Here is a 15,082-nt window from a genome sequence, read left to right on the forward strand (position 1 = left end):
GAGAAGAAAAAATAAGATTTTTGCACAACAAAGTTGAAATTCCTAACGATAAATCCCATCTAGCAATGGTAGGACAATCATCAAAGGGAACCCTTCTTGGTGAGGTGGGTCTGCAGCCCACGCCTCTTACCTGTCATTGTACACTGGTAGGGAGAAACCATTGTTGGGGTGAAGGCTAAAAAAGAAAAAAATTAGGGAAAGCAAACTGAATAAGAAAACAAATGTGTGCATTTATATCATATCTAACTGCATAGTGTAGGGTACATGTGTGCAGGTAGCTGTAAAATAGATTCTACACAGAATAACTGGAAGTACCGTATTTTTCGGACTATAAGACGCACCGGACCATAAGACGCACCTAGGTTTTAGAGGAGGGAAATAGGAAAAAAAATTTTTTCCTTTTTCCCTCCTCTAAAACCTAGGTGCTCCGGTGCGTCTTGTCCGAGTTTTGGACCGCCGTCCCGTACTTACACGATTACATGTTCCCCGGTGGTCTAGTGACGTCGGGGCAGGAAAGAGCCCCCTCTTTCCTGCCCATCGCGCTGCTCTCCGTGCTCCTCACTGCTTTCTGACGGTCTCGGCGATATTCAAAATGGCCGCCGAGAATCTCGGCGGCCATTTTGAATATCGCCGAGACCTGTCAGAAAGCAGTGAGGAGCACGGAGAGCAGCGCGATGGGCAGGAAAGAGGGGGCTCTTTCCTGCCCCGACGTCACTAGACCACCGGGGAACATGGAATCATGTAAGTACGGGACGGCGGTCCAAAAACGCTACCTTCGGACTATAAGACGCACCCCCCATTTTCCTCCCAAATTTTGGGGGAAAAAAGTGCGTCTTATAGTCCGAAAAATACGGTATTTTAAGTGAAGGGGAACTCATCTTCAAGGTCTCCATGACTAAGACAGACAATTCAAATCTTTACTTAGAATACATTTACCATCCTAAAAACCAATATATTTAACAAATACACTTTTAACATGTAGGTTAATTTAAAACTGGCCTATGAATGAGGAAGTCTAGCTCTTGGAGAAAGAGCGTACATCCCCATCTTTTACCAATTTCTCTCGCCCTTATTTCACCATCAATAAGAAAGTATAAGCTGTTACCCCCTCCCTCACCCCTTCTCCTTCGCCCAAACAGTTCAGGCAGGTACTAAAGGAAAACCAAACCTTGTAATTTCCAAGCTTTGCGTTGTTCTTCTTTGGCAATTTGTTCCATGTCTTTATCGTATATGTAATCTTGACACATAAAACAGTATATACCCCCATACAAAAGGTCTATGGCTGTAAAGAGAAGAGAAAAGAGATGTTATGGATTAATGTTGAGAGAAATAAAAGAAAAACGCATGTCATCGGACATCGTGTCTGCTTTTTTTTCACTGTGTCCATGATAGTTGACCGCTCTACAGCTGGCAATTTCAATGATATTTTTGGGTTACAGAAGATGATATAGGAATGAAGAATTCAACTAAAAACCAAGAATTTAAAAAAGTAAATAAATTATCCATTGCATTCTAATCTGCCAATCACATTATCAAATTTGTCATGAATGTGTCAAAAATCGCTCATTAGACCCATTACCTGAGCAGCTCTCAACATTCATGAAGACTTCTGGAAGAAAATTATTTCCTCAGTGCAATACACAATTAGATGCCTCAACACGAGATCTACTTAATGACCTAAAGTGGAACTGTGTGCTTGGCTTTTTTGGATATAAATATTTCTCTCTCCAAACGTGAGTTCTAGGTGAGCTACATTTTAGGTACACAAAAGCTATTTCCCTAGAGCATTTCCAAGACTGCCTCCACTTTAATGGATCTGCTTCCAAATACCATAGACTTTTCAGGAGCTGCACTCCAACATTCAAAGGCTTAAAATTACTTCCCGGACAGTCCAATCAAAATAAATGGTATCAAAGCTAGACTGCAGGTAGCAAATATTTTTGGGGTAGGCCAAAGTCCCAATTATAAACCTAAAAGTTTCTTTTTCATATCAGCTTAGAAGGAAAATTTGTAATTCTTTCTTCAAGCCCCACCTAATACCAGAATAGACAGGTTCTTGATCGTTCCCTCCTGTGGAATAATTCTGCGTTGAAATGCTTTTAAATCAGAAGTGAGAAAGAAGGGAACCCAGGGGAGGGGGTCATAAAGGAAAGCACATGTTTAGAACGACACACATCCTTGGGTCCAGTTCAGTTGTTCTAGACGAGATTATTATAAGAAAAGAATTTCAGAGACAAGAAACATGATTGGATGTAACCAGGATCCCAGTGGAAGACCATATTCAGATAAGATGATATTTAGGGATTTGAGCAAAAGGAAGCATCTGGGTGCTGCCTACATTTCTGTGAAGAGGCCAGAAGCGGACAAAGACGACAAAATGTGAAAGCATGAAACAGGCCAAACTCTAAGCAGAGAGACTAGAGAAGTGTAAATGTGTTTCCACAGAACAGATGACCTGTTTGATTTTAAGAGTGGTGGTCACAAAATTCATCTTTCTAAAATGGATTCTGAACAGTCCTCAATATTTCTACTTACATTCTTTTTGCTACCAGCTGTATGAAGGTAACATTCCCATCCCGCTGGGCACACAACGATGACAACCAGTAGGTCTCATTTAAGATTCTTGAAGGAACCCTCAGACAAGATCAGTTTCTGTAATGACTTGGTGGTACAGTTGGGAATTAATATGAATCGGGGGGGGGGGGGGGGGGGGGGAATATCCAAGGGTACCTGCAAAGGATTCCAGCTCAAAGAGTGATGGTGGTGGTAGGGGAATAGCCAAGCCATAAATTAATAATAAAAAACAGGGTATCAAATTCCATTGATAATTAAGATTTCTAGTTAAAAGCTCAGATAACCAACTCAAATCTGACTGCAGCAGAGCCACAGAAAGGCCATGTTTAATGCCCACATTTCAGTGCAATGTCTTGAGATATGTTTGTGGATGCACAGAAACGCCCACTCACTGTTGCTATGGCAACACCTCTTTGCTAAACAGGCAAATCTGTGCAATTCTGCTTTCAAATCTCTGCAATGCCCTTCAAAATGCTTCAAAAATTCTAATTCTCTATTTAAAGTAAGGCGATTTAAAGTTCTGAAAGGATGACACCATTGTTTGAGGTTTTCCTTTAGCAGCACCTCCAATGTCAAGCTGCCGTCTAGAAATTATCCCAACGCCAATGGATATATTTGGTTTTGTTTGTATTTAGCTTATGCCTTTCTAACAGTAGATCAAGGTGAGCTACGTTCTTCAGGTACAGAAGGTATATGGTGTTCAAATAACAAAGGGCCCCTTTTACCAAGCTACGGCAAAAGGGGACCGGCGCTGGCGTCGCTGCATGTTTTACACGCGCGCCAAGGCCCCCTTGTACCGCAGCTTGGTAAAAGGGAAGTCTCCTCTTCCTAGAGGAAATGGTCGGGTGGCAAGTAAAGCACTTCCCACACAGCTATTACTGCCACCCATTGAGGTGTCGGTAAGGGCTCCCGCGTTAACCCAGTGGTAACCAGGCAAAATGCGTCACTGCCCGATTACCACTGGGTACACTCTGGCACTACAACATAGCAACATAGTAGATGACGGCAGAAAAAGACCTGCATGGTCCATCCAGTCTGCCCAACAAGATAAACTCATATGTGCTACTTTTTGTGTATACCTTACCTTGATTTGTATCTGCCATTTTCAGGGCACAGACCGTAGAAGTCTTGCGCAGCACTAGCCCCGCCTCCCCCCCACCCATTCTGCCACCCAATCTCGGTTAAGCTTCTGAGGATCCATTCCTTCTAAACAGGATTCCTTTATGTTTATCCCATGCATGTTTGAATTCCGTTACCGTTTTCATCTCCACCACCTCCCGTGGGAGGGCATTCCAAGTATTCACCACTCTCTCCGTGAAAAAATACTTCCTGACATTTTTCTTGAGTCTGCCCCCCTTCAATCTCATTTCATGTCCTCTAGTTCTACCGCCTTCCCACCTCCGGAAAAGTTTCGTTTGCGGATTAATACCTTTCAAATATTTGAACGTCTGTATCATATCACCCCTGTTTCTCCTCTCCTCCAGGGATAAATCATGGTGCGCTAAGGGTGGGAAGTATCTGGGCTGCTGTGGTAGCCCAGTGGTACTTCCTGTACAGTAAGCGGTAAGCCCACGTTGGGCTTACCGCCACTTAGTAAAAGGAATGGTCCATCTAGTCTTGCTAAGTATGAAAGCTAGATCGTAACTGCTGCTCCATGCAAAAAAAAAAAAAAAAAAAAGTTATTTGCTGATGTTGCTTTTCAGTAGCTTTCAAGTATTTAAATGTCTGTTTCATCTCTCTCCATCCATCCTTTCCTCTAGAGCAGTGTTTCCCAAGTCCAGTCCTGGAGTACCCTCTGCCCGTCAGGTTTTCAGGATATCCACAATGAATATGCATGAACTTGATTTGCATACACTGCCTCCATTATAAGCAAATCTCTGTCATGCATATTCATTGTAGATATCCTGAAAATCTGACTGGCAAGCGGTACTTCAGGACCGGACTTGGGAAACACTGTGTGTGTGTCTGTATATATATAAATAATCAAGTACAAAGGTAAACAGAAAGAATTATATTTCATCAAAATCGAGGTTGCCCTTAAAGTAGATGGATGCTTGTGGTATTCTGTACAAACAGACTTGCAAGTTCAGCATAAAAGGAGAATATGCTGGACAAATGTAATGCTAAAAGCTAGCTTTTAGCTACATTTACTGATGTACCACACCTTGAGAAGGGTTAGGTGGAAAGGTGCCAAATATAGATTGTCTAGCTCTTCAGTACCTCCAATCTGCATCCTGGGCAGCATGAAGCTGCTCTGATGATATGACTGCTAATACGCAATCAAATAATCCAGGGAGGCTCTGGCCAGGCACTAATGTGCAGCTGTATCTTCCGAGAGGAATCCATGCTGCTGCTGTCTCTCCTGCAAAGTGCCTCACATGGTGATCCATCTTAGCTGTGGTTCTAACTGTGGGATGGCCACCACCTGAGCTGATAACCAACTTGACATTCCACAAACAAAATCAAATGCAAATTTCACAGACTAACACCGTATTAGTGGATGAGAGCAGAAAAACCAACTAGGTCGTCCATTTGTTCAGTTATTCCTGGATATATCATTTCTTATCTAAGACAGTTTTTTTCATCTTCCTCCACTGTACTCCACACAATAGCTGATCATGCATAATTTTTTTTTCAGTTCACACTCAGCTTGCACCCTTCCTCTGAAACCCAATGAGACAAGAGTCCACAATAATCCAAACTGCCACCAATTCCACTGTGAGATCCAGCCTCCGAGCTTCGTGCAATCTTTCCAAATGATACCTCAATACCACTAACCTACCGCATCCAAAGTAGCCAACATGCAAGACAGATCCAGCTACCTTGATATCCCACATTTCACCTAGATTTCTAGTTTTACTTCAGTGGTTTTCAAACCTGTCCAGGAGAACACTAGGCAGGCAGTTTTTCAGGATATCCACAATGAATATGGAGAAGATAAATCTGCATGCGAGAAGCCAGTATATGCAAATGTCTCATGATATTCATTGTGGATACCCTGAAAACATGTTAAATAGACCACACTTAGTGGTGATGTACCATGCTTGCTTTTTCTTAGGTAAGTGTGATGGAGTGTATATCCCAACACAGGAATTGGGGAAACCCAGAGGAGAAGAAACGTTAACCACAGAATTTAATCCCCAGAGGAGGAACAGGCTAGGAGGGAGGTGGGAACCGCAAAATTCAAAGCCCAGCAGAGGGAGCTGGGTAAGGTGGGTTCCAAACCAATCACAGAAGCGGGAGGGTTAGAGCCTCAGCAGGACAGCTTGAGGGAAAAGGTCCTGGCCAATCAGAGGGAGTGGAAACAGGAGGAGGAGGAGTCAACAGTGCTATAAAAGAGGAGACAGGAGCAGAGCTCAGTCTCTATTGAGAGACTGAAGAGTGTGGAATTCCTGGCCAGAAGACCTGCAAGCCTAAGAAGGTACAGACCTGTCTTGCTATTTTCCTGTCTTTGAACTGTGGCATTAAGACTGACTTTGAGAACTATTTGGTCTAAACCAGAACTGTTTTTGTTTTGTTGTTACTACCTGCTGAAGGGAGGAATAGATTCCAGAAGATATGAGGGTGGTGGCAGGCAGGCTAACAAGCTTGGCCTTTCTTTTTCATTTGTTATTAACTAGAAACAGTTTTTGAATCAAGCATTGTTGCCATATGTATTTGTTTGTTTGTTTTGGACCTTGACGTGAACTATGTAACACCCTACTGACCTAGGGAGGAGTGGGATATTTTCACCTCCCCATAGAGGCTCGCCCTGGGGAAAAGGCATAAAGGAACACAAGTCCAGAAGGGGACCTGGACTAGGCTCTGGAGGGAGACTAGGTGACTGTTGAAAATCCATTTTGTGGAAGAAGCTATTGTGTTAAGGATTCCAGAGCAGACACTGCATCACAGTGAGTAAAGGGCCAGTTCTCAGTAAGCTGTACCTGCAGACAGCTCCGAAAATATGTTTGTTACAAGATGGGAAATTTGGGGACTGACCCAATGGCTCAGCTGTAATGCATAAAGACTGATGCAAATGCAAGTTTGTCTGGGGCACTACAGAGAGAGCATGCACAGAACCAGGAAAGGGCGTCCCAGTAAATGTGTAATAGGTCTGAACTGTATCCCTCACTTCAGTCTACACAAGTGTGAGGGGAGAGGGGCAAGGCTTATGATCAATCATTTACTCTAAGGCGCCATGGTACATAAGTACATAAGTAATGCCACACTGGGAAAAGACCAAGGGTCCATCGAGCCCAGCATCCTGTCCACGACAGTGGCCAATCCAGGCCAAGGGCACCTGGCGAGCTTCCCAAACATACAAACGTTCGATACATGTTATTCCTGGAATTGTGGATTTTTCCCAAGTCCATTTAGTAGTGGTTTATGGACTTGTCCTTTAGGAAACCGTCTAACCCCTTTTTAAACTCTGCTAAGCTAACCACGTTCTCCGGCAATGAATTCCAGAGTTTAAATTATGCGTTGGGTGAAGAAAATGTTTCTCCGATTTGTTTTAAATTTACTACACTGTAGTTTAATCGCATGCCCCCTAGTCCTAGTATTTTTGGAAAGCGTGAACAGACGCTTCACATCCACCTGTTCCACTCCACTCAATATTTTATATACCTCTATCATGTCTCCCCTCAGCCGTCTCTTCTCTAAGCTGAAAAGCCCTAGCCTCCATAGTCTTTCTTCATAGGGAAGTCATCCCATCCCCGCTATCATTTTAGTTGCCCTTCGCTGCACCTTTTCCAATTCTACTATATCTTTCTTGAGATGCGGCGACCAGAATTGAACACAGTACTCAAGGTGCGGTCGAACCATGGAGCGATACAACGGCATTATAACATCCTCACACCTGTTTTCCATACCTTTCCTAATAATACCCAACATTCTATTCGCTTTCCTAGCCGCAGCAGCACACTGAGCTGAAGATTTCAGTGTATTATCAATGACGACACCCAGATCCCTTTCTTGGTCTGTAACGCCTAACATGGAACCTTGCATGACGTAGCTATAATTCGGGTGACTGATAATGGGACCCCACTTGGGGTCCTGACCCCCAGTTTAGGAATCACACTGTTGTAAAGCCCTTATATTCTGGGAACAGAACAAACTACTTTTACATCGCCTGTGGGGGTGCTACTTCCTGCCAGTATTACATCATACTTCAAAACAACTTCCAAGAGCTACGGTTAAACTAGAAAGGGATGCAGGAATGTTTCAATGCTGAAAGAGCTTTAATGCAACACTCCACTTCTCAATTTTACCTCCCAATTACTCTTCCGAAGCCCATCTGCTAGCCTAGCTCAAGAATCCCTCTTCTGAAGGGCTTTGCACTATTCTACCACAGTTCTGCATTCCAGCCGTTCCTCGATCTGTCAGTGCTTGAATTATTTAGCAAATTTTCAGTCTTATCTGCTGTGAGGGAGAATGAAGATGCTTGAACAATTTTTGGACCTTGGACCATTGTATCTTTTCAGGTGCTAGTCTGCCTCAAAAGTGGGAGCAGATCTGGTGATTCATCATTTTCCAGTGAATAAAACTAGGATCCTACATAGAGAAGACAAATTTTAGAGAATACATAGACATTATTTTTCTTTATTAATACGACTTCCTCCCAACCTTATTTTTTAAAATGCTAGATTACCAAGTTACAGCCTTCTCAGATTTATACATTAGAACTCAGAAATAATGTTCACACTATCACAAAACTAGTCCTGCTCACACTGAGAATTTTGAATCAGAGATATGTAGATACAAGGCTATTCTTACTCCAAGAGCCAATTGTTTGCAAGCACCATATCAAACTGTGAGGAGGATGTCTTTGTTTTATTTTGTTTTTTTACAAAAAGATGCTTTACAGCTACAATCTTCTTTCTTCCTATGCACTTAAAGAAATTACACATCTTTTTACAGCTTGGGCTCTTTCCATTGATGGAAAAGCTTTTGAAGGCATGACTTACAAGTAAACAAGACATCTAACTTCAGGATTAACGGTTTAGCTTAATATGAACTACTGGTTCCAAATCAGAGGAAAGAAAGGCTCTCCATCTTTGAAAATTATGTTAAAGTTTAATTCTAGCAAATTTCCTGGTTTATGACTTCAGGTACTGGTTTCCCCTCTTCCACTTGGTTATCTGATAATAAACTTTTACCTGTTGAGGTTAAGTCCCAGGTTCTAGGTATAGTCTTGGACCCTTCATTGACTTATGAATTCCAAAGTGCCAAACTATGGAAAAATACTAATTTTCAAATTAAAACAGCTGTCTTTAATTCACTTATATTTTGATCAAAGTGTTTTTTGTCATCTTGGTCCAGATGCTCATCTTATCGTACCTCGATTATTGCAATATTCTTTATTTGGGTTTATCTTCTAAACTTATGAAGAAATTGCAATTAATTCAAAAAACATTTCAGCTAGATCAATTCATTTCTCCATATATTGCCAAGTTACACTGGCTCCCGGCGAATAAGCGTAAACCGGTTAAAGCAGCTTGATTGATTTTTCAAGTAACATATGGGACGGCATCTGCAATGCCAACTGACATCGTTTCTGTTTCGCTACCTACTTTTATATCTCATTTATGAAACACTAGCTGTTGAGCCCGTTAAAACGGGCTAGTGGGTCGCCGCTGGCCCCTCCCCTGAGTTCACCGCTGCAGGTACCCCCCACCCCGAGTCGCCGCCGCCACCACCCCTCCACCCATCCCATCTCTTCGCTATTCAAATTACATCTCCGCAGCAGGCAGATCAGCTGAGCTCCTGTCGGCCTTCCTTCTCTGCCTGTGTCCCGCCCTCGTGTGACGTAACGTCGGTGACGGCGGGACACAGGCAGGGAAGGAAGGCCAACGGCAGCTCAGCTGATCTGCCTGCTGCGGAGATGTAAGTTGAATAGCGAAGGGACGGGTGGAGGGGTGGCGGCAGCGGCGACTCCGAGGGGGCGGGTACCAGTGGCGGCGACCTCGGCGGTTCCCTCCCCTTCACGCAGTTTCCCTCTCTGTCCCGCCCCTCGTCATCATGTATTGACGCGGGGCGGGACAGAGAGGGAAGTCTCTACTGCGCATTTGCGAGTGAGTACGGTCACTCGCCGTTTATATGTGTGATGATGTTGCTTTGACCTCCTTCTTTCAAAGGAATTCGGTATACTAGACAATTCATGTCCTTATTTTCTTTGGCAGCCGTATCATTTTAGAATTCTTTGCCAAGTATTATTAGGGTCGAATTGAATAAGTTTTGTAGAAAGTTAAGAGTTTTCTATTTGAGTACAATTCTCATTTCTTGAATTTTAATTATGTTTTATTTTTATGTATGACTGTTTCTGCTGATGTAATTTATTGATGTTTCTGTAGCAGTCTTGTAAGCCACACTGAATGAACCCTTACTGAGGATATAGCGGCCAACGAAAGTGATATTGGTATTATTTTGTCTATTTTCCGAAAAATACAATTTATGGACATTTTTCTTAGAATTAGGCCAATACAAATTATTACCCACCTTTTATTTTGTCAATTTTATATCTCAACAATAAATGATATAATTTGATATCATATTTTATATTTGTCTTGTTTAATCAGTGAAGTCTTAATACTACCACCTAGTGAAAATCCATTTTCTTCAGAACCAACACAGTTACTAGACATCCTATATACTAACACGGAACAATTACTGTAATGGTATTCATCCCAGAGAACTGGCAGAATTGAAAAATGAACTTGCAGAACTATTGTTAGTAATATGTAACTTAATCTTTAAAATCAAGCATGGTACCGGAAGATTGGAGGATGGCCAACGTAACGCCGATTTTTTTTTTTTTTTTTAAAGGTTCCAGAGGAGATCCAGGAAATTATAGACCACTGAGCCTGACGTCAGTGCCGGGCAAAACAGTAGAGACTATTATAAAGAACAAAATTACAGAGCATATTCAAAAGCATGGATTAATGAGACAAAGCCAACATGGATTTAGTGAAGGGAAATCTTGCCTCACCAATCTATTACATTTCTTTGAAGGGGTGAACAAACATGTGGATAAAGGTGAGCCGGTTGATATTGTGTATCTGGATTTTCAAAAGGCGTTTGATAAAGTACCTCAAGAAAGACTCCAGAGGAAACTGGAGAGTCATGGGATAGGAGGTAGTGTCCTATTTTGGATTGGTTAAATGGTCAGTATTCTCAATGGAGAAGAGTAGTTAGTGGGGTTCCCCAGGGGTCTGTTCTGGGACTGCTACTTTTTAACATATTTATAAATGATCTAGAGATGGGAGTTACTACTGAGGTAAATACATTTGTTGATGAAACAAACTTATTCAAAGTTGTTAAATCACAAGAGGACCTTACGAGAATGGGAGACTGGGCATCTAAATGGCGTTTAATGTAAGCAACTGCAAAGTGATGCATGTGGGAAGAGGAACCCGAATCATAGCTACGTAATGCAAGGTTCCACATTAGGAGTCACCGACCAGGAAAGGGATCTAGGTGTCATCACTGATGATATGTTGAAACCCTCTGCTCAGTGTGTGGCAGCGGCTAAGAAAGCAAATAGGAATGTTAGGTGTTACTAGGAAAGGAATGGAAAACAAAATGAGGACATTATAATGCCTTTGTATCGCTCCATGATGTGACTGCACCTCGAATTCTGTGTTCAATTCTGGTCACTGTATCTCAAAAAAGATATAGTGGAATTAGAAAAGGTACAGAGAAGGGATATGAAAATGATAAAGTGGAAGGGACGACTTGCCTATGAGGAAAGGCTAAAGCGGCTGGGGCTCTTCAGGCTTGAGAAAAGACGGCTGAGGGGAGATATGATAGAGGTCTATAAAATAATGAGTGGAGTGGAACGGGTAGACGTGAATCACTTGTTTACTCTTTCCAAAAATACTAGGATTACAAAGTTGTAAATTTAAAACGAATCGGAGAAAATTTTTCTTCACGCAACTAGGTGAAAATCAATGGCATTGACTGTTTTCATTGATTACAGTCAATGTATATATAGTGAGATACAGAGGATTACACACATTGATATTCTAATTTTGCAAGCCTTAACCACTTTTAAGAATCTAAAAATTGTATATAACATTTCTCATCAGTTCCTGCAGATTTGATTTTTGCTTAGATATATCATTATAGACTAAAGGTAGGTGGATACATCATTTAAAAAAGGCTTGGAAAATCTGGGATGCTAGTTGCCCAGGTGAAAAAGTTTTTCTTTACTCAGCGCGTAGTTAGACTCGAACTCATTTCTGAAGGAAAAGTCCATTGATCGTTATTAAATTTTGGGGTTTTTGCCAGGTTCTTGGGGCCTGGATTGGCCACTGTCGGAGACAGAATGCTGGGCTTGATGGACCTTTGGTCTTTTCCCAGCATGGCGGTGCTTACGTGCTTAAAATTTGGAGCCTGCAAGTTGACACTCTAACTAGGTAAAGGATTGTAGCAGAGAGGCTGAGGGAAGGGAAAGGGAAGAAAGGCCAAGAGAGGAAAGAGGAAGAAAAAACATTTCATACACAAAAAAATGTTTAAAAAAAAAATACTGCCTACAGCTACCCACCACCTTTCAAAACTCAAAATATTTTAACCTACACTTATAATTTCTTTAAAATCAATGGCGGAACTTAACTCTCTTCCATTTTGTTTTGTCAACAACAAAAACATTAGGCAACTTCTGAAAGGATTAGCTATTCAAATTTTGCTACACAAATAGAAAAAAAAACTTGGCAAATTTAGGAGTTCTTTTACTAAATGGTGTTAAGCACATAGGACTAGATTCTATATATCACACCTAAAATTTTGGCACCGAAATGAAATCTGCTTAAGCGCATTCTATACAGTATGCCTTAATTTAGGCGTACTTTATAGAATAAGCCTAAATTTCTGCACAGAATACGCCGAGTGGCCATGATTCAAGGTGCAGTCATTTATGCCAAGTAATGTAGTAAAACTTGGTGTAAATCTCGGCGCTTAAGTTAGGTGTAGAGCAAGTATATTCCATAACTCTGCGCATAAGTTTTCTGGAATGCCCATGCTCCCTTTTCGGCAGCGTCCATTAGAATTTATGCGCACTACTTTGCAAAATACACTTAGCAGGTAGTGAATGTACATTCTAATTAATGCCAATTAGTGCTGATAATTGCTTAACATCCAATTATCAGTGCTGATTAGCTTAACTAATTAAGTTATGTGCATTGTTATGGAATATACTTTGATTTTTGCATGGAAATCTCTGCGCAATATATAGAATCCAGGGGTTGTACAAACATGTTTAAGGGGTAATGTGCTGGTTTGCTTGTTACCGTGCATTACTACATTTTTCTGGATTTTTCTCTGAGGGGGTCGTGGAATGGGCGGAGAAAGGGTGTGGCGGAAAGTGCTCCGCCCTGAAATGGTCATGCGAGTGCTTCACTTGCCGCATGGCCATTTCCTGAAAAAAAAAAAGAAAAGAAAGACCTGCCTTTTACCCACTGCGGTAAAAGGGGACCTTGGCGAGCGTCAAAAACATGTACCAATGCCAGCGCAGGCCCCCTTTTGCCGCAGCTTCATAAAAGGGGCCCTAAATCAGGGGTGTAGCTACGTGGGGCCACGGGGGCATAGGCCCCTGTAGATTTGGCCCTGGCCCCCCCCCGCAGCCGTCTGGTACCTTTGCTGGCGGGGGTCCCCAACCCCCGCCAGCCGAAGTCCTCTTCACTGGCGCAGCCACGTTGCTGATATGCAAGGGCAGGCTTCTGTTTCTGTGAGTCTGATGTCCTGCACGTACGTGCAGGACACAGAAGTCTGCCCTTGTAGATCAGCAACACGGCCGCACAGGCTTCTGTTTCTGTGAGTCTGATGTGCAGGGTGTCAGACTCACAGAAACAGAAGCCTGCCCTTGCATATCAGCAATGTGGCTGCGCCAGAGAAGAGGACTTCGGCTGGCGGGGGTTGGAGAAGAGGACTTCGGCTGGCGGGGGTTGGCGACCCCCAGCAGCAAAGGTACCTGACGGTGGGGGAGGGTTGGCAGCAGCTGCGGGAAGAGGGGGTCAAGAGGGTTGGTGCTGGGGGGGGGGGGGGGCAAAGGAGGTGGTGGCAGCAGGGAGGTCAAAAATGGCAGCCGGGGGGGGGGGGGGGGGGCGGCACCGCCGTGGGGGGGGGAAGCAAAATGTGCCCCCTCACCTCGGGCTCTGGACCCCCCTCCCGCCAAAGTCTGGCTACGCCCCTGCCCTAAATACCTTAGTTTATCAAAAGTAAATTAACATCAAAATCCTAACTACTATTTGTTGAGCTAGGCATTAGAACTGGAACTGTGCATGTATACACACTCTTTCATATCAGAATTAGCAAATGTTAAGACAAATGCTGAAGGCCAAATGTTTAAAATAAAAAAACAAAACACCCACACACATATATATATTTTCAAGTAAAATAATTTAGTAAAAGTGGACATGCATATGGTTCATTTGATAGTTTGCCAAGAAGTCGATCAATGTGGCTTGGAAATTCTAGGGTTCCAGGTCTGAGCTTTGAGCACCAGAGTTACCTGTGAAGTAAGCAAACTGCGTTTTATGGAACACTCTAGCGCCATTTTAATTTTCATCCCACAGTACTGTCCGTGGAGTATATGAAGGCAGCTTACCTAAATTGTGTCGTTTTGTCTTCGCGTGCTCGTGAATGTGTTTCTTTGTAAAACAGCCAAAGAAGACACAGTAGAGACAAGAGTGGAGTCGGTTCAGATGGGCACCGCACAAATGACAGATACACGATTTTGCCTGGAACAAAAGCAAAACTTGCATTTATCCAAACTGGCACAGACAGACCGTATCAACCCTCTAAAGCTACTTGTTAGTTACAAGGGCATCAATTTTAAAACATTATTTAAAAAGATAAATCATTAAAACCCTATGGGTGGTAAGTGATTTCATTTATATCACACTGCTTTCAGTAGTAATGCAACAGATGGTGGCAGAAAAGGCCATCGAACCCATCCAGGGGCCCTTTTACTAAGCCGTGTAGGCGCCTACGAGCACCCAAAGCACATCAATCTTAAGTTACTGCCTGGCTACCAAATGGCCCTTACGGTAATTTCATTTTTGACGCGTGTCTGCTAGCTGCACCGGAAAATATTTTTATTTTCTGGCACACTGGCTGTAATCGGGAGGTAATCGTCATTCCACGCGCACAGACCGTTACCGCATGAGACCTTACTGCTAGGTCAATGGCTGGCGGCAAGGTCTCAGACCCAAAATGGACACGAGGCAATTATCATTTTGCCGCACGTCCATTTTCAAAAAAAATTTCAAAAAGGCATTTTTTACAGGTGCTCTGCAAAATGATTCTATGCGCACCCAAAACATGCATCTACACTACCGCAGGCCAGCACTGTCCTGTGCTAAGCCTGACGCAGCTGTACTTGACCTCTGTGTACACCGGCTTCTCTACCCTCTAATGTTCCATGTTAGACTACAGTCGCCCCCCCCCCCCCAACCACCACCACCATTTCCCCTACCTGCTGCTCGCCCATCTGCTCTCTCTCTCTGTCCCTTGCATGCTTTAAACACTATGC

General features: G+C 42.9%; 1 protein-coding gene across 2 annotated transcripts in view; it reads right to left on the bottom strand.

Annotated features, from left to right (window-relative positions):
• LOC115476385 (ubiquitin carboxyl-terminal hydrolase 22-A) overlaps positions 1-15,082 on the bottom strand; it is a 169,172-nt gene that overhangs the window by 93,622 nt on the left and 60,468 nt on the right. The window contains exons 2-4 of one of the 2 annotated variants that reach the window (XM_030212745.1): positions 14,156-14,288; positions 1,169-1,282; positions 131-175 (exon numbers count right to left, since the gene is read on the bottom strand). In XM_030212745.1, the coding sequence (XP_030068605.1) occupies positions 131-175; positions 1,169-1,282; positions 14,156-14,288 (292 nt within the window). The remainder of the gene's footprint in view (positions 1-130; positions 176-1,168; positions 1,283-14,155; positions 14,289-15,082) is intronic. The other variant, XM_030212746.1, reaches the window with a different exon arrangement.

Source organism: Microcaecilia unicolor, chromosome 8, assembly GCF_901765095.1.
Source record: "Microcaecilia unicolor chromosome 8, aMicUni1.1, whole genome shotgun sequence".
NCBI lineage: Eukaryota > Metazoa > Chordata > Amphibia > Gymnophiona > Siphonopidae > Microcaecilia > Microcaecilia unicolor.